Here is an 18,918-nt window from a genome sequence, read left to right on the forward strand (position 1 = left end):
AGATCGCCGGAAGCAGGTGTATCTCATTTGCCTCATTGGAAGGATACGTAGACGCCAGACGACAATGGAAGGTATTATACTTAGTTATTTTAAACCCACGTTTTGTACAGATATGTGTTTTTTTTAACCATACACAAAAACGGGTTGACGGTATAAATCCACACGGCCACTAGATGGAGACAAAGTAAAAATATATTTGCCGAAATTGGGGGGGGGAGTAAAGTGAAGGTTTGCAGTTAATTTTTGTTTAGTGGTCCACAAAGTCACCTTCACAAAATTAATAGTTGACTAAAATCTTCCCCGGTTAACTATTTCCCGTTTTAAATTCAGTTTGGCGTCCTCGCCTCGCAGGATGGCAGCAGCTGCCCACGATCTGTCCCCCACTCAGGATAATTACACAGCCGTGGTCCGCCCTCTTTTCCACTTCCCAACTCTACACTTGGAAATAAACTTTTGTCTGCGTCCCGGACGCGTCTGTGAAGATGCCAGGGTTGATTGTTTCTCTAGGGATTGACCATTTCACTCAATAACTAACTTTACTTTTCTTTTTCCTTCTCGTTCTCTTTTAAACTGGATCATCATGTTGCGGATTTTGGTAGAATCAGCTTCAGGTCTGCCAAAAAAGAAGGTTGGAAGTCCTGATCCAATCACGACAGTAGTGTTTAGAGGTAAGGGCCTTGTTTTCTCCCTTATCCTGTGCTTTAATTAAATTTAACAAAAGCTTCCAAACGTAATAAATGTTATCTAAGGGCAAACTGTAGCAAATTGTCCTTACGTGTCCAAACATTCCCAATTGGATGTCAGACAGGAAAAAAAGAATGTTGGAATGAGACAAGTTATAAAAATGGCTGTCAAGTTGGGTCACATCTCTCATCGTAAATTAAATGGTGACTAAGGGCAAAATGGCTTCAATCACTACAAATATGTCAGCTCAGCAATCACCTACAGCCTGCAGGTGTGGCTGCTTCTCTTCCTCTTCTTTTTTTGCTTCCCCTTATAAGGCAACAACTGCAGCTCAACTGTTGCATCCGTAATAATGGCCAAAAAGAACATTTGTGAAGAGACTATTGCTGATTTTTGTGTTTTATTGTCAATGTTGCTGGCATGACTTGTGATCGTAAAACAAATGTCTGTTTGTTTTTTCAGATGAAAAGAAAAAAACAAATGTTATTGACAGTGAGGTGAACCCGGTATGGAATGAGGTAAATGTTTGTTTTTGTCCAATTAGATCTCAGCCTGTATCTGTTGCCATGTCAGTCAAATCTGCCAATGTAATTTAAACGATTAGCAATGAGACTTTTTCTTGAACCCATCAGCTGGCCCAGTTTGTCAGCTCTTTTACATCCTCTGATTGGTTGGTCTGAGAAAGCCAAGTTAGTTGTGTAAGGGAGGTCTCACAAATGACTATTTTAGTCCCTATATTTACAAAAAAATAATAATAATCTTGTTACATCTACATTTGACACTTTCTTTGTTTGTTCTCACAGGTCCTTGAGTTTAACCTGAACGGAGCCGCGCTCGAACCCAACTCCCACGTTGATGTGATTGTGAAAGACTCCGAGACCTTTGGGAAAGATAAGTAAGTGGCGTACACCCCCACTCTAGAGAATTAGCTCCCAGTATTTGACCTTTTGCTTTCTGCAAGGGGAAGGGTCGTCATGATGACATTTTTTTTTTTAAAAAGTCTATAAAGTTAGGCAACTGACTAAATAGATTCTGTAGATCAATGTGTCTTCGGTGATAATAGCAAAAAAAAATAGTTTGTTGGCTGCCTCTACCCCCTCACACCCCGCTTGCCGTGCCGAGACTTGCCGAGCCGTGTGGGACGACTGATCCTGATTGGGCAACAATGGACGGATGAATTGCTGTTTGTGCTCTGCGCCGGCGTGGATGGGGCAAATTCTCTCCAGGATTCCAGTTAAATCATGTCTTGACAATATGACATGAGCATGTTTATGTTTAACACTGTGCAAGAAGTAGTATTTGCTCCAAAGCAGCTCATGATTCTAGTTAAAAAAATGCAGAATCACATATGGGACTAATTCAGGCAAGCCACAAAGAATGTTTCCTCTGGCTCACTAATTACTGCCGTGCAACTTTTGAGCTTATGAACAGATTTTTTTTTGTCATTTCTTTTGCGCATGTCCTATGCTTGTCACAGTCCTAACTGAGGGAGGAGCTTTTCCAAATCTCAGCGTATGAGTCCACGTTGAGCAAAGTTTTCCACTGGCTTGTCTGACACACTCCCCAAAGATGTACGCAGTCATAGCACGGGGCTTTTCCCCCCCTCTCGCTTGAGTAGTTTTCCAGATTCTGCTTTTGTGCTTAATCCCCATTGTTATGGCAACGCAAAATGGGAGGGGCCATGTCAATTGGTGCCCTTTTGACTGATTAGATTTTCCAAATTAGAAGCAGCACTGTCATGATCACATCATATGATTAGCAGATTCCTTCAGTGATGACCCCTTCCACAGGGCTCTGCAACCACATGTGGCTCTTTTTTTTTTATAGATAAAACATTCTTTAAATGAATTATTGATTTAGATAAAATTTAAGAAAGAATTTAAAAATATTCCCAAAATGTAAAAATCAAAATTTTTGAGTTGTCTGAAAAAGAGAAAAAAATACCGTGACCACAAAATGTCCAAAAAGGAAGAAGAAAAGCAGAAAGTTTCCAACAAAAAGTCCATGAAATTGCGGAGATTATTTTTTTTTAAACCATAAAATGCCCAAAAATAAAAGAAGGCAGAAAATTACCATAAAATATCTTTGGCGTTGTCAAAAACGTCAGAATTTTTATTTTTATTTTTAAAAGGGCAGGAAGGAAAATGTTCAAAAAGTAACTATGAAATCTACAAACACAAAAGAAGAAATCCCGAAAATTACTATAAAATGTCCACAAAATTGCCAGAAAATTGATCGCGAAAAAAAAGTAAAATAATAATTTTAAAAAATGTCCAAAAAATGGAGAGGCACAAACATTTGCGTGTATAATAATACTGAAGATCATCAGACCAGTGTCATTACTTATCGGCTATACAGTCCTACTTTGTGATATAATCTGTTTTAGTCTGAAAGCAACCAAGAGAAGAGAAGATGAATAATTCAAGGACAAAGTCGATTTTTTTTTCTTCTTCATGTGTTGTGTACAAAATGATAGATTGACGCAAACATACCAGGCCTGTAGAGTCACTGACACAAATCAGCGTCCCTCTTGATGAAGGACACCACGTCCTGCCAAGTCCGCAGCACTCTATCCTCCCTTTTTAAAAGACTCTTGTCCAGCTGTTTGTTTGGCCACAGTGTGAATGTGCGCAGCTGTCGACAAGCGTGTCTGTTTTTGCTTTTTATTATGCTTTATCGTCAGTTGTTGTTCAATCAACTGATGTGTCAGGATTGCACCAACTCCCTTTTAGAGGTAAATGGAAAAAAGTATTGTTTGCTAACCTATTTTATTGCTTCCTCTTTATCGCTATTTTAGGATATATGCATTATGTGACACATCTAGCATTGGCTGAATTATCCGAAACAGAATGAATGTCAAAATTCTGTTTTTGTTTTTGCATAAATAAGATGTTGGATAAAGACTGTGTTGTTATTGGCAACACATGATGATTGTCATAACTCCATTTTGCAGTTTAACTGACTTTTGCTACTCCAGACAGAATTATTGGTATTATTGTTATTCAAATCTCATGCACTCATGCAAATCCTGTACTTTAGTCCTTTAGGTGCCTTAAGATAATTATATTAAAATTCCGTCAAGTCAAGTTGCTCATACTTGTTTCATCCAGTGTTAAACGCTGCTTGGGGATGTTGAAATTGTCAATTAAATGTTGTTGACTCGCTGCTTTGTGACTGGGCGGCTTCTGTTTCTGTCTTGCTGGCTCCCAGACTGCATTTGTTTGCTTCAGCAGGCGGGTCTTGTTAGCTCTGGGTGGTGACCTTAATCGTGCCCCTTTTTGTGAATGACGTCTTTATAGCACTTAATGAGTACGGACGGGGCCCATACATTTATGACTAATATGTTGGCTACTGGCCTCATTGGCAGCCAGCTGGGGTTGACTTGACACAGGAAATCAGTGCAGAGGTGCCACGGGGAACTCAAGATACGGTTCTGTTAATTAGTGTGATGTTTTTGTTTTTGGGCAGATTCATCGGGTCAACAAGAATTCCTTTGAGAGATCTTGCTTCTGGTCAAATGACATCCCTACCGTCTAAAAATGTGCCTTTGCATGATGAGACTGGCCACAATATTGGTGTAAGTACATTTTGCGATTATTAAGGCGACATTTATAGAACATTAAATACCCTGATCGTTTCCTTGCAGGCGACCATGAACCTCGTCATTGGCTACGATCCTCCGCCCAATGCTAATCAAAATGCGGATGAATCTCATGATGGCGACTCCATTGTGGATTCTGGTAAGTTGAACGACAATACTTGATATCCTCACAACAGCCAAATGTATGTAGCCTCACATTTATGTCTTCACATTCAGGCGATGCAGAGCAAGGTGACGAGACAGAGCCTGACGGGGCCCCGAGTGGTTCAGGGACCAGCCCCTCCCCTGGCAGGAAGTACGCTAGCCTCCGCAGGCGGATCGCGAGGTCGCAGAATCGACACCGGCTCGTCAACAAACCTCAGGATTTCCAGGTAAGTGGAAATGTCAATTGACTGATTAGAGCATTTTAAGCAATAAAGACACATCATATTATGACATTTTTGTTATGATTTTTTTTTTCCAATGTAAAATATGTGCCATGGCTAAATAAAGGGGAAACATTGATCTTGTGTGTTTATCTTTAGGTAGCTTCACACTTCCTCCTTGGATGTTTTTCCTCTCACGCATTCCGATGTTGTCTGTCCGTCAGATCCGCATCCGTATTATCGAGGCCCGTCAGTTGCCAGGCAACAACATCAAGCCGGTGGTCAAGGTCCAGGTGTGCGGACAGACCCACAGGACGAGGATTAAGCGGGGAAACAACCCCTTCTTTGACGAGGTACTCCAAATTTTCAGGGTTTTTTTCTGGTTTGACAGGTTCCAACTACTTAACACATTTTACTTTTGAACAGATGTTTTTCTATAATGTCCACATGCTTCCATCAGACCTGTTTGAACAGAACATCAGTTTTCGGGTAAGTGGACCGAACTAAGTGTAACTACCTACTTTGGTGGAAGGTGAGTTTTTATTTTTTTTCCTTTAAATGAGTTTTCAACTGTTTCCTGCAGGTTTACAATTCCTACTCCCTGAGGGCCGACAGTCTCATGGGAGAATTTAAGGTGCCATTTTGAATTTATGTTTAGTATTTGGCCATGCATTTTCAAATTGTTTGGATTGTGTAAATTATGTAGATTACACTTGGAAGAGAGTAAAATAAAATACAATTTTAAAAAGTCACTAAAGGGTTGAGGAACGAATCCACAACTCCATCTGTTGGTATATCGCTCATGTCATCTGGAATCTTCGTAACCCCGAGACCAAAAACAATGATTTTGGTCTCGTCTTGGATTCAAGCAAAGAGTAGGAGTGGCAAAGTGGCAGTCTCCCAAGATGAAGGCTGTGAGTTCGTTCCTCAACCCGTGTATAGGCAACAAAAAAAAAAAAATTAATAAACTAGTAAAATTTAGTCAAAATTTACTTAGAATTTCTGAGTGAAAAAAAATCTTTAGTTTTTTTTCCATGTGCAAGACAAAAAAAAACCTCTTCTAAGTGTAAATCTTATTTAGTGGGACCCAATAGACTCAGTTTAGAGTAAAGTTGACTAGTCTGCCTCATCTGTTTTTGTCTTCTCACACAGCTCGACGTCGGCTACGTGTATGATGAAGCAGGTAAGATTGTGGCGCAAAGCACATTTGTCGAAACGCTGTAGCATAATCTCACTTGCACTGCAGGCCACTTTGTCATGAGGAAGTGGCTGCTCCTGAATGATCCGGATGACTCCACCTCTGGCGCAAAAGGATACCTGAAAGTCAGTCTTTTCGTGGTAGGGATCGGAGACGAGCAGCCGGTAAGAATGCTTGACTTTGAGGCACTATCTTCTCTTCTCGTCATGTCAATAAATGCGTTATCCTGTCATCCTCACCCAGTCCGAGAAGAGGGAAACTAATGACGACCAAGACGACATAGAAAGCAACCTGCTGCTTCCAGCTGGTGTCACCCTGCGAGTGGCCACGTTATCGCTGAAAGTGTTTAGGGCGGAAGACGTACCCCAAAGTAAGATTTAGGATTTTGATTTAAGCCAAGAGATGAAGGGACTTAAAATGAATTTTTTGATTTTTAGTGGATGATGCCTTCATCCAGTCGATGAAGCAGGTTTTTGGGGGAAGTGCAAATAAAAAGAACCTGGTGGATCCTTTCATGGAGGCTCGTTTTGCTGGCAAAAAGGTTCGTAGTCATTCATCTCATTTACACGCAATCTACCATGAGGATACTGATGCCCCCTCGTACTTAACAGCTACGCACTCGGACCATAGAGAAGAACGCAAACCCGGAGTGGAATCAAGTTTTAAATCTTCAAGTCAAGGTGATTAATTTTATATCTTAGTATGTGCTTATCTTACACCAAAGCACGTCCTAATGAAAGATTGCTTGAGGGCCTTCTCTTTTCTGTTGTAGTTCCCCTCAATGTGCGAGCGTGTCAAACTGACAGTCTTTGATTGGTAAGTCACAAATGAACTAGCATGCTGCTTACTTGGTATTGGGAATTTTCAGCATGGCTTTTCTGCGACGTGGTCAGCTTGACTTAACCGTGCATGGGTGCGCTCCATCACCAGCCATATGAGAATTATGTGGCCTGTGAGTCAGACTTTACTGGCCCCTCCCTTCCCTCACAATAACAAACTCTGTAGTCCTTGTTGGCAGCGTCTTCCTGCTCGTTTTCATCACCGCGTACTCCCGAGCGAACAATATGACTGATAAGGCAGGTCCAGGAAGCCGCAAGGGAAATAAGTGCAATAGGAAGTGTTGGAAAAACTTGTGGCGGATTTGACTGAAGAGGCTGTTTTCGGTGAAATGCACTTTTACAGGTCACGTTCAAGAGCTGTATGACAAAAGTGTTCACCATTGTGACTAGTGATGGCAAATCCACCAAATGATGATTAAAAAGCACAGCATGAGAATGCACTGTGGGATTTGCACGTTACCCTTGAGTTTATCTTGCCACATGAATGTGTGCGCTGAGCTGTGTGTTAACGAATGTGAGTTATGTGTGACTGCAGGGATCGCTTGAATGGGAACGATGCTGTTGGCACCACATACCTCAACCTGGCTAAAATAGCCTCCTCTGGGGGGGAAATAGAAGGTATGGTTCATGATTTATTTGACATGTCTTATGGTGTTAATGGATTTCCTGTAAAGGAAAAGCAAATCTGTAAACACATTTTTTTTTTTCACCGACTTCTAAATGGTGCCTTTTAATTTTTGTCTTTTTCCTGGAATAGAGGAACATGCAGGAAGTGCGGAATTGTCGTCATTTGAAGGTTCACCTGTGCTCTCCTTTGCTGTATTGCATGCGTGCTATTAATAATATTGTGCAGGCTAAACTGCTCAGTACAGTGTTGCCCTGCTACATCGCAGTTCATCCACTAACCACCCGCTATATCGCTTTTTTTTCTTCATTATATTGTGGAAATTTGCATTTATAGTAGCCATTTTTACACATATAGACAGCTTTGCATTTTTTTTGTTTTCAAATCCATTTGCATTGTTTAAAGTTGTTTTAATATCTTTTAAGGTTAAGTGCGGAAGCATATTGCATTCACTTGGATAAGACCCCCCCCTCTAAATTAGTTTTTCTTACTGTGGGGGGGTGCTTTGTTTTTTGTCATTTAAAAAAAATATATTTTACTTTTATCTGAATTTCTGTTTTGCTGAATATCTTTTTTCTGTCATAAAAAATATTCAGAAAAACGGGGGAGAAATTATTTTTTTACCTCTGAAATCCAAGTGACTTGTTGCAGACTCTCTAATGGCGGATACTTTGCCGTATACCTCCAACGTAACCTCAATTTATGATTAATATGGCTCAGTTAAGTTTAATATACAAACATAAAATGAAAGAAAAAAACAAAAGTTGGTGCTTAGTTTTTCGGGATAACTTTTTTCTGTTTTAAAAATTTTTAAAATGTCCCCCTTTTTTTCTGACATTTTTTTTTTCAGTTTTTCTGAAATTTTTCCTCCTGCTTTTCTAAATAATTTCCTTACTGTTTTTCTGAATATATTTTTTAATGACAGAAAAAAATGCACTAAAACAGAAAAACGGGGAGAGAAAAAAAAAAACACAACAAAACAAAGCTCCCCCCAAAAAATAATCAGAAAAAACAGGATTTTTTTTTTTTCAAGTGAATGCACTATGAATGGTATATTGTTTTACAAAGTTCACCTGTAGGGGACTCATCTCCGTGTCCCTTGCAGTGAATTGGGGTTTACTGTAATTCAAATTCTGTTTCACATCTTAAGCTTTTTTTGTGCGTTAGTTCTCATAATCAATGTGCATTCTTGTCCTCCAGCCGCTTGCAAAAACGCTTTTCACTGCATACTAACAAGCTCAAGCTTCCTATTCTGCATGGTCAAATCCAAATCTAACTTGTGTTTTGTATCTACATGAAGCCGGAACGGGAGAGTCTGAGGTTGGTTTCCTGCCAGTTTTTGGTCCCTGCTACATCAACCTCTATGGCAGCCCCAGAGAGTTTTCTGGACTGCCAGATCCATACAAAGATCTGAATTTGGGGAAGGTAATGACGACAGACCGTTTTGGCAAGCTGAGTGGATGCGTATTGATACTCATCTTCTCATGCGAGCAATTTAACTTGTAGATGGAGAACATGAAAATAATAATAGCCAGTTCTAGTAGTTGTTGTGTCTGAATTATTATTATTATTATTTTAAACAGGGTGAAGGCGTGGCCTATAGGGGCAGGGTCCTGGTTGAGATGTCCACTAAGTTAGAAGGCAAAGTTGACAAAGCATTAGACAGCATCCCCAGTGATGACATCTTGGTGGTACAGGTAACTTTCATTCTGTCTTTCTTTCCAAACGATACAAAAAAAGAAAAAGGAATTCCATCCATCTTAAATCCCCAAAAAGTCTCGGTGTGACCTTGTTTTTGCCGTTTTCTTCTCTTGCATCAGAAGTACCAGAGGAGACGGAAGTATTGTCTCTGTGCAGTCTTCCACAGCGCCTCCATGATACAGGAGCCAGGTGAGCCAATTCAGTTTGAGGTCAGCATCGGTAACTATGGCAACAAACTGGACAACACCTGCAAACCGCTGGCCTCCACAACTCAGTATAGTTGCGCTGTGTTTGATGGTGAGTGAGCTACAATTCGGATTATTGCTGACTTACGGGGTGTTTTTATTTTATTTTTTTTAATATTAGCATGTCATGTTTCTAAGGTAACCACTACTATTACCTGCCATGGGCGGGCACCAAGCCAGTAGTTGTGGTCATCTCATTCTGGGAGGACATCAGCCACCGGATGGACACTGTCAATATCATCCTTTACATTTATCACCGCTTGGTAATGCTCCATTTTATTCTCAGAGAAAACAAATGTTTTTGTGCCGAAAGCTCACCAAAGGATTTCATTCTTTGCTATAGCAATCTAACCTGGAGGTCTTTAGAACGGCTATCTCAGCTAAAGCACCTGACGACCAGCTATCTGGCGTGTGGGTGAAGTTGCTGAGTCAGCTGATTGAAGATCTAGAAAAGTAAGTGAACGATAGGAATTATACGACTTTTTTACTGGACCACATTAGATTGCTTGATTTTTTTGATTGTCTCCCTTCTCTAGTTTCCCAACACCGGAGTTGGAGGGCCGCTCCAACCTGACGTCCTTGGACATCCAACTCAAGAAGCTGCGAGACAGTGGCTTGAAGACCATCAATCAGGCAGCCCGACGCATGAGAGAGGAGGCCCAAGACATCGCCGACACGCTCGCCGACATCGAGTCGTGGGCGGAGAAACTTGAGATGCTTGCGGAAGAGGTGAAAGCACACACACAAAAAAGAAATCCTCTAATTTACATGTTCAAATGTAGTGTGTTGTTTTCTAATTTTAATTTAATATATTTTTTTGTAATTGATTTTTAATTAATAAGAGGTGTCATGTGATTATTATTTTTTTATCATAATTAATTGCATGACTTCAAATTTAATATGTTCTAAATGTACAGTACTTTCATACTCTTGGCATAAAAATGGGGGAAAAAAAGTTGAACAAATAGAAATATGGCTGCATCTTTTAGTCACTGGTACAGTAATTTCATAAAAATTCATAACATTTAGTTAAAAGGATGTACTTTAAAAACCAAGTGTGATATTGATTTGTGTTAAGGTCATTTTTCTGCCACTAGATGGCATAATTGCATTTGTAGGACGTTGGTGACAGCTCAGTGCATTTTTCTTTCCATATTAAGAGCTATCTAATATTTAACATAAAGTAACTTGTGAAATTCTGCACATTTTTAAAATTTATAAAATACAACTTGACCACAGTCTCCACAAATGTATGCATTATTATTGAATTTATTACTGTTCAATTTTGATGTGGACGTGTCTGCTGCGTTGCGACTGGAATTCCCCCAGTACAGGCTTTCCAAGTAAGGGGTCATTAATCGCACGTTAAAACAAAATTGTGGCGAACTTTAACTTAACTCAAAATTAAGGCACTAATTTTATCCCCATAATGAATTATTATATAACATGTCTCTTCAGCCCCAGAACAGCATGCCCGACGTGATCATCTGGATGCTCCGCGGTGAGAGGAGGGTGGCCTACAGCCGCATTCCAGCTCACCAAATCCTCTACTCCACATACGGTGAACAGGCCTGTGGACAACACTGTGGAAAAACCCGCACTATCTTTTTAAAGGTACAGATGACACTCAGAATATTGGAGAATCTTGGCCATTTCGGTCCTGTCCATCCAAGTCTAAGCCGGCTGTCATGTTCCCATCAGTACCCCATGGACAAGAACCGAGGCTTGAAGGTGCCTGTTCAGGTCCGAGTCAACATGTGGCTGGGTTTGTCCGCACATGAAAAGAAGTTCAATTCCTTCTCTGAGGGAACTTTCAGTGTGTTTGCAGAGCTGGTAGGTCAATTCAAATAAATGTCAAAGCCAGGCACAAACTTGGCGGAGAGGACGTTGTTCACTCTGAATTGTTTTTATTATGAGCCCTGTAGCAAATCTTGGCATTGTGTCTCTGCTTTTGCAGTACGAGAACCAAGCCAGTATGTTTGGAAAGTGGGGAACCACAGGACTGGTGGGGCGCCATAAATTCTCTGACGTAACAGGCAACCTCAAGCTGAAAAAGGAGTACTTCATGCCCCCCAGAGGATGGGAGTGGGAGTCGGACTGGTTTATTGACCCGGAGAAAGCGTGAGTGCAACGACAAGGCCACTCAGCCGATAGAAACTTTTCTTCCATGAAAACCTAGAAAAAGTTTCATTGCTTATTATGAACGCTTTCAGGATGGTTATTTATAATGCTCTGCAGAGGAAATGAGTCAGCCGCTAGTGTTTACATTCCTCTCGTGCCACAGCCGATGATTTATTGAGAAAATATCAGATGCCGCCCGGGAGTTGAAAGGGTTACTTTTACCCATGTGCCTCCAAATTTACAATATGTGTTATTACAACATCACTTAGCCATTAAGAGCAAATTCTCAAATGTTGTGAGAGGTCTTTTTTTTTTTTTTTGTTAACATTTCCTCTATAGTGTCTTTATACTATATTCATGCCCCAAATGTGACTATTTGCTTTGCAGCCTCTTAACAGAGGCGGACGCAGGACACACTGAATTCATGGATGAGGTTTTCCAAAATGATACCCGCTTCCCTGGCGGAGAGTGGAAAGCAGCCTCCGAGCCCTTCACCGACGTGGTGAGAAGAGCACAGACATGCAAATACATTATCCCGGGAAGCTATTTTTGCTTATTTTCTATAGTTTACAAAATGTGTCTTGTCACGCAGAATGGAGAGAAGAGCCGAAATCCAGGGGAGTTCGAGTGTCCTCCCGGTTGGGCCTGGGAGGACGAGTGGACAGTTGATGACAACAGAGCTGTGGATGATCAAGGTCACATCAATCCATTTTTAGCTAATAAGATGACAAAGACAAATGTAAATAAAATTCATCACACAATAGATGCTGATTATTAAATGTTTAATATAAGTCAAACCTGGCTTGCTCTGATCTACCAATCAGAGGACAGAAAAATGGGACTCGAGTCAAATTTGAAATTGGATTGGTTAAGGAAACAGTCCCATCGCTAGTATAGTTAATGTTTCATCAAGCAGTAATGCTGATTCTGAAGGCCCAAGGCAGATTAGATTAACATGGCAACACATAGTGGCTGAAATCTGATTGGACCAAAAAAAAAAAAAAAAGTACTGAAGGCAGTGCAGCCAAGAGGAGGAGTACGTAATGGAGACTGTTAGGAATTAAATAATAACATTTTAATGGAATGATTTAGGCCAGTAGAAAAAACCTCACTGACGGTCAACTAAATTGAAAATAATTAATTTTAGGACAGCTCAGTATTATTCATTTGGCAGCTTTCCCTGAGTCAACATGTCTTCGCCTTTTATATTTATAATTTTTTTTAAAATTTTTGTTTGTGCTTTTGAATTCACCTGAAACCTGTTCAAATATGAAAAAGATTTGTTTTCTACAGGGTGGGAATATGGACTGACCATTCCCCCAGATGACAAGCCTCGGTCCTGGGTGCCGGCAGAGAAGGTGTACCATGTCCACCGTAGGAGACGGGTGGTTCGACCTCGCAGGAGAGCCGCACTTCCCGCAGGCGCAGCCGTTGAGGTCAGCATCTCGTCGTCGGATTTTTTTTTTTTTTCAGATTTTGGAAAACTGAATCGAACAACATGTTACTTTGTGCGCAGAGGCGGGACCACGGCGATCCGGAGGGCTGGGAATTCTCGTCACTGATCGGCTGGAAGTTCCACAGGAAGGAACGGTCGTCAGATACGTTTCGCCGGAGGCGGTGGAGGAGAAAGATGGCCCCGGAAGACCGCTTAGGAGCGTCGGCCATCTTCAAACTAGAGGGTGCACTGGTGGGTACAAATCAGCAGTTTTCTTCCATTTCATGAGGCCTAGCTTGCCTAAGATATGAAGTCTGAAATTGTGAACCAGTTCTAGTATTAAATATTTACTTATGTACTAAGTGATAGCTGTGCCATTTCCCTCAGCAGTCTTTGTTGATTTACTTTACAGGGTGTTGATACGGACGAGAACGAGAAAAGCTCCAAGGGCGACGTCACTAAGATGTTTGGTGCCAACACACCCACTGTGTCCTGCTCCTTAGACAGTGAGTGATGCACACAAAGATGAGTGTAGGCATAAATAGAAATGACTGCCCGCGACATGCATATGTGATTGTGTTTCCCCACCTCCTTCAGGGTCTTGCATATATCACTTGCGTGTTTATGTCTATCAAGCAAGAAATATGACATCTATGGACAAAGACAGTTTTTCTGGTATGTTGGCCCCTTGTGGTGAAATTCTCACATTTTTCGACATTAAAAAGATTATTATATTTTGCTTGACAGATCCCTATGCCCACGTCTCCTTCCTGCATCTAAGTAAGACGACAGAGAAACTGCGCGCAACTTTAAACCCAACCTGGGACCAAACCCTCATTTTCAATCATGTGGAAATTTACGGGGACCCGCAGGCTCTTGCGCAACACCCCCCGGATGTTGTCATAGAGTTCTACGACCATGACCAAGTGGTAACTACACAAAGGGAGTCATTTAGTAGCTCTGGTCTAAGAAAATGCACTCTAAAAAACTAACTCCACTATAACACCAATTGATTTAATACATGAATGTAAGTTTAAAAAAGGGATTTACATAAACTTTGTAAGTTGCTAACATTATTTTACGAGTTGAGATTAAATAAAAAATTGGTAATTACATCAACTTGATTTAGCATGTCATGCATACTCAAAGTTCACTGTTGGTCGGCTGAAAACAAAATTCAAGTTGGCATAACTGAATAAACTTTAGCTTGACAACTTAATTTTTCTCAACATTGCCATCAATCATTTTGATGATTTGAATACTCCCACAATACCTTTCACCGTGTTCAAGTTGCAAATACCAGAGTTTTCCTTTCTGTTCTCTATAATGTATCGTAGTGATTTAATTATATTACTATAGGGTGATTTATATTGTATTATTTTATTATTTGTTAGTTTTACATTAAAATACATGTGTAAGGGTCGCTCACTACTGTACCCCACAGACAGTGAACGGAAGTTGCTAATAGTGTTGTAATGTGCTTCCGTGTTTGGAACTCTGCTTGCGCTTGTACGTAGAAGCGCATGTGTGACAGAGTAACTAATGAACACATTTTAATTACTGCTGTAGTTTGATTACTTGCTTGGAGAAGGTTATGTGACTAAGCATAATGGGCATCACCTCGTAATTAAGACAAGAAGCTAAAGTAGCCTAGCGTGCGTCGAAGCTAAAGTAGCCTAGCGCGCTTTGAAGCTAAAGTAGCCTAGTGTGCTTCGAAGCTAAAGTAGCTGCGCGTGCTTCAAAATATGGAAAAGTCAGTTGTAACGCATTTCTTTGAGTTGCCAACTTAAAAAATGAGTTCTTACGATAACAGTTCTTGAGCAGTACTTGATCATCTTTTACCGAAGGAGGAAAAGCGACTTTATCCAAAGTGATATTGTTTGTTGGTTCAACACCATTCAAATAAGTTGTCAGAATTAACAAAGACTAATGGAAACTATTTTATTTATTTATTGTTAAGGCAAAATATTTTATTTTAGAGTGTGTTCTTCCCCTAACAAAATCACCTTGTCCAGGGCAAGGATGAGCTGCTGGGTCGGTGTGTTTGCGCTCCGTTGGTGAAGTTGAACCCCAGCATGGATCAGATGCCCAAACTGCTGTGGCACCCCATCACGCAGGGGGGGCGTGAAGAAGGGGAGGCACTTGTGGCTGCTGAACTTATCCTCAAAGATAAGGTCTGCAAACTAAGAAATGCCAATTAGTGACTTTTCTTTTCAATTTGCGCTAACTTGATTTGTTTCACTTTGCGCTATTGCTTTTGTCTCTGCAGTCAGGAGACTCAGATCTTCCTCTTGTTCCACCAAAAAGGGCGGAGAACCTCTACATGGTTCCGCAGGGCATCCGACCTGTTGTGCAGCTCACTGCAGTAGAGGTAACGCCTCATCTGTTCGTCTGACAACTTTATTCACAAAATCTTGAAATGTGCATTTGTTAATTGCCGCATGCAGATTCTGGCGTGGGGTCTGAGGAACATGAAACCATATCAGCTGGCCACAGTCTCCTCTCCCAGCCTGGTGGTGGAGTGCGGCGGGCAGAGAGTGGAATCGACAGTCATTAGGAACATGAAAAAGAGTCCCAACTTCCCCAGTTCGGTCCTCTTCATCAAAGTGGTACAACCGCACGCCATGTTGAAATGCATTACATTTCCTTAATCATCTTTTTCCCATGCCAATGAAATTCAGTTCACATCAAAATGGACAGAAACAGGGGTTGCTGATGACAGTTTAACCAGTCAGTGGTATGAAAGAAGGAACCAAAACCAAGATATCAACAACACTGTAAAAAAGATATATTCTAAGTAAATTTCACAAGGAAAGTTTTTTTGAGTACATTCTACCAGTTTTTTTTTTTTTTTCAAAGCTACGCAATGGTTGAGGAACAAAACACACAACCAGGTTGACCTCTACCACCTGAGCCATGCCGCTCCTGCAGTGTGTGAGTATATTGATAGTCAGGCAGAATCCTTGTACGTCCAAGAGACCAGCTGTTTTTGGTTTCATTTTTGGACACACCAGCAAAGCAGTATAGTGGCAAACGGCAAGAGCGGTAGTAGAGGTCATGAGTTCGTTTGTGCGCTACTTTTTTTTATTTTATTTTATTTTTTAAATACTGATAAAAATGTACTCAAAACTCTCCTTGTACAATTTATTTAGAATTTCTAAATGAAAAAAACTTTACTAGTTTTTTTCAAGTAAATATTGTTTTTTTTTTTTGTTTTGTTTTACAGTGAATGAACAAAACCTTTTTTTTTTTTTTTTTAAACCGGGCGCAACTTAATTTAATTTGTCTTCTTGACAACCCTGCAGCTTCTCCCAAAGGATGAGATGTACACACCTCCCATTGTGCTCAAGGTGATCGACCACCGGCCATTTGGCAGGAAACCGGTGGTGGGCCAGTGCACCATCACCTCTCTGGAGCGGTTCCGTTGCGATCCGTATGTCATCAGGGCCGAGGGAGCCATGGCTTCCAAAAGTAAGGGCACAAAATGACTCCGCTGACTGAGCAATTGACAGAATCACAGAACAAAAATACCAATGGTGGGAGTAGGTCACGTGCAGGTTATGAAGCCCTTTTCACACTGCATTTAGCAATCAAACCCATTTATTGTGCATATGGTGAGGGGCAGGGACCACGGAATGGAGCATGGCTACGATAGCACTTCCAAATATGGGCACGCTGGGAACGGGTCTTCCGCATTGCCACGCGGCTCTTTCACACTGAGCCAAGTGCAGTGTGAAAAGGGGTTAAGGCTCAAGTCCTCTTAATTACTGTCCATTTCTTATGTTGTATTCTTCCAGTGGCCCTCATGGCAGCGACTCCCTCCAGACATGTCTCCATCAATATGGAAGAAACTAGATTACTGTTGGAAACTCAGGTAAGTAATATAGTATTAAGAATATTGCATCAGATGTTCTAATCATTTAATCAACTGGTACTTTGGACTAAAAAGTCAGAATTTGACCTGTGCAGTCAAATTTGTCACTCTGGCTTGCAGTTCATGTGCAACATGTCAGCTGCTGTCAACAAAATGACTTCCCCTACCTCCTACTTTGTATGTATGATCAGTTGTTGCCGCTCTATCACAAAGCTAGAAACTAATGACACTGGAAAGCTGGTGAATCACACTTCTAATGATGTCACACTGCTATTAATGTGTGCTAGAGACGAGGCATTTTTGCAGTCTCTTCTTTTGTTCATTTATTAATCAAATCTAATGAGCACAGCAATCTAATACAGCTTTTTTTATTGAAGGAGAGCGTGACTCCGGCTTTGGCATTTGTATCAGTAGCACAGTAACCAAATCGAATCCAAATATTCAGAATCATGAATTTGGTTGGCAAAAATGTCCTTGCTCAACAAAATTGGCACATTTGCCACCAAGATGACGTCTATAATATGCTGTGATACAAATGTGCTGTTCTAGCCCCCCCTGATGGTGACTACTCAAACTGCAGCTCAAATCATTCATTTGATTTTCGCATTCATTTTGAGAAAATATTTTAATTGTGCATTTTTCTTTCTTTCTATGTATCACAATGTATGGTGTGACTGCACAGCACGTAGAGAAGGTAAACACCTGCCGGTTGATTTTTCAAACTGAGAACAGATTGATAGTAAAAGTTGGGCACAATCCACCTCGTAGGAAAAGCAAACTGTGGATTGGTGGAGTAAATTCTACGCTTCTGTGGGAGAGACTGAGAAATGTGGGCCTTACCTCAAGAAAGGATACGACACCCTCAAAGTAAGATACCCCTCCATTGTCTTTCTAATATTTTGGTTTTCTTACTAAGAGGCAAAATATTATGAGTACTTCTCAGTGCATGCCGTTCGTTCTAAACCATCGTAAACAATAATGATTTATTTATGATTAATTGTCGTTTTCAGGTGTATGATTGTGAACTGGAAGACATCGCACAATTCAAAGGACTGACAGACTTCTGCAGCACTTTCAAACTGCAACGAGGCAAGAACGAGGACGGCGATGACGACCCAAGTGTGGTCGGGGAGTTCAAGGTACTTTGACACGGTCACATTTATCCGAAAAAAGAAAGAAAGAAAGAAACTCCTCAATTTGTGCTTTTGCGCCTGCAGGGCTCGTTCAAAGTGTACCCGCTGCCGGATGACCCTGGCGTGGCCCCTCCTCCCCGGCAGTTCCGAGAGCTGCCAGATAGTGGACCTCAGGAGTGTCTGGTCAGGATTTATGTGGTCCGGGCCATCGACCTGCAGCCTAAAGACAATAATGGCAGAGTGAGGATGAATTGTGAATTTGAATTTATAAAAAGGTCGACTCAATATTGAACTTGTTGCTTTCCTTCAGTGTGACCCATATATGAAGATATCTCTTGGGAGGAACACAATTGACGACAGAGACCATTACCTCCCCAACACAACCAATCCCGTGTTTGGAAGGTAGCTAACAGCCAATTAGCATGTACTGTATTTCATCCTATATGACTCATTCAGAAGGATTAATGCGGAGTTGTTCACTTTTGTTTTGTCATAGGATGTTTGAGATGACGGGTTTCCTCCCCCAAGATAAGGACCTGAAAATCTCCGTGTACGACTACGACCTCCTGAGTCGCGACGAGAAAGTCGGGGAGACCGTGATCGACCTGGAGAACCGCTTCCTGTCCCGTTACAACTCCTACTGCGGCCTGCCGCAAACCTACTGCACGTGAGAAGACCGAAATTTCATTTTACATTTTTGTACTTCGTTTCAGGTATAATTTTGAAAGACATGAAGCCATCAGATTAGTTTTTTTTTAATCCCCGGCAGAATTTACGCTATCGATGATTTTGTGAAACATCTGAAGAGCTGCTACTACTACCACTGATTGGTGGAAGGGGGGGGGGGGGAAACTCCTAGAGCAGGCATTTGTGCAAAGCCAGCTAAATCAACAAAAGCGACTGCTTCAGGGATTGAAAATTTTACCTGACTGACTTCAGGTATTTTAAAGGCTTCAAGTGGATGAACCTGAAGTCAGCTTGGCTGAAGCTTTATCACTTTCCGAAGTATCCGCTAGGTCGAGGTTTTTGTTGATGCCAGATAGCAATTTTGCGCTGTTGCTCCAATGTCATTTGGCGAGACATGGGCTAGGAAATGT

The 18,918-nt window shown here is 41.1% G+C and overlaps 1 protein-coding gene across 4 annotated transcripts in view; it reads left to right on the forward strand.

Annotated features, from left to right (window-relative positions):
- The window catches only part of LOC144038006 (myoferlin-like), a 22,619-nt gene continuing 3,701 nt past the window's right edge, over nt 1–18,918 (forward strand). Inside the window, exons 1-46 of one of the 4 annotated variants that reach the window (XM_077550032.1) lie at nt 1–71; nt 600–668; nt 1,147–1,202; nt 1,488–1,579; nt 4,153–4,261; nt 4,331–4,424; nt 4,502–4,656; nt 4,875–5,003; nt 5,077–5,139; nt 5,234–5,284; nt 5,803–5,833; nt 5,897–6,012; nt 6,092–6,218; nt 6,286–6,389; nt 6,460–6,528; nt 6,621–6,664; nt 7,223–7,305; nt 7,445–7,483; nt 8,613–8,737; nt 8,896–9,009; nt 9,133–9,310; nt 9,397–9,521; nt 9,602–9,711; nt 9,795–9,987; nt 10,717–10,872; nt 10,960–11,091; nt 11,216–11,379; nt 11,767–11,881; nt 11,972–12,074; nt 12,673–12,815; nt 12,896–13,066; nt 13,227–13,320; nt 13,412–13,489; nt 13,562–13,743; nt 14,830–14,988; nt 15,084–15,185; nt 15,262–15,423; nt 16,120–16,285; nt 16,612–16,688; nt 16,809–16,865; nt 17,371–17,382; nt 17,457–17,555; nt 17,699–17,827; nt 17,906–18,061; nt 18,132–18,223; nt 18,318–18,488. In XM_077550032.1, the coding sequence (XP_077406158.1) occupies nt 65–71; nt 600–668; nt 1,147–1,202; nt 1,488–1,579; nt 4,153–4,261; nt 4,331–4,424; nt 4,502–4,656; nt 4,875–5,003; nt 5,077–5,139; nt 5,234–5,284; nt 5,803–5,833; nt 5,897–6,012; nt 6,092–6,218; nt 6,286–6,389; nt 6,460–6,528; nt 6,621–6,664; nt 7,223–7,305; nt 7,445–7,483; nt 8,613–8,737; nt 8,896–9,009; nt 9,133–9,310; nt 9,397–9,521; nt 9,602–9,711; nt 9,795–9,987; nt 10,717–10,872; nt 10,960–11,091; nt 11,216–11,379; nt 11,767–11,881; nt 11,972–12,074; nt 12,673–12,815; nt 12,896–13,066; nt 13,227–13,320; nt 13,412–13,489; nt 13,562–13,743; nt 14,830–14,988; nt 15,084–15,185; nt 15,262–15,423; nt 16,120–16,285; nt 16,612–16,688; nt 16,809–16,865; nt 17,371–17,382; nt 17,457–17,555; nt 17,699–17,827; nt 17,906–18,061; nt 18,132–18,223; nt 18,318–18,488 (5,003 nt within the window). In that variant the 5' untranslated portion in view covers nt 1–64. Of the gene's footprint in view, nt 72–325; nt 669–1,146; nt 1,203–1,487; nt 1,580–4,152; nt 4,262–4,330; nt 4,425–4,501; nt 4,657–4,874; nt 5,004–5,076; nt 5,140–5,233; nt 5,285–5,802; nt 5,834–5,896; nt 6,013–6,091; nt 6,219–6,285; nt 6,390–6,459; nt 6,529–6,620; nt 6,665–7,222; nt 7,306–7,444; nt 7,484–8,612; nt 8,738–8,895; nt 9,010–9,132; nt 9,311–9,396; nt 9,522–9,601; nt 9,712–9,794; nt 9,988–10,716; nt 10,873–10,959; nt 11,092–11,215; nt 11,380–11,766; nt 11,882–11,971; nt 12,075–12,672; nt 12,816–12,895; nt 13,067–13,226; nt 13,321–13,411; nt 13,490–13,561; nt 13,744–14,829; nt 14,989–15,083; nt 15,186–15,261; nt 15,424–16,119; nt 16,286–16,611; nt 16,689–16,808; nt 16,866–17,370; nt 17,383–17,456; nt 17,556–17,698; nt 17,828–17,905; nt 18,062–18,131; nt 18,224–18,317; nt 18,489–18,918 lie in introns of those variants that run through there. The other 3 variants (XM_077550031.1, XM_077550033.1, XM_077550034.1) reach the window with 3 other exon arrangements.

Source organism: Vanacampus margaritifer, chromosome 18, assembly GCF_051991255.1.
Source record: "Vanacampus margaritifer isolate UIUO_Vmar chromosome 18, RoL_Vmar_1.0, whole genome shotgun sequence".
Taxonomy (NCBI): domain Eukaryota; kingdom Metazoa; phylum Chordata; class Actinopteri; order Syngnathiformes; family Syngnathidae; genus Vanacampus; species Vanacampus margaritifer.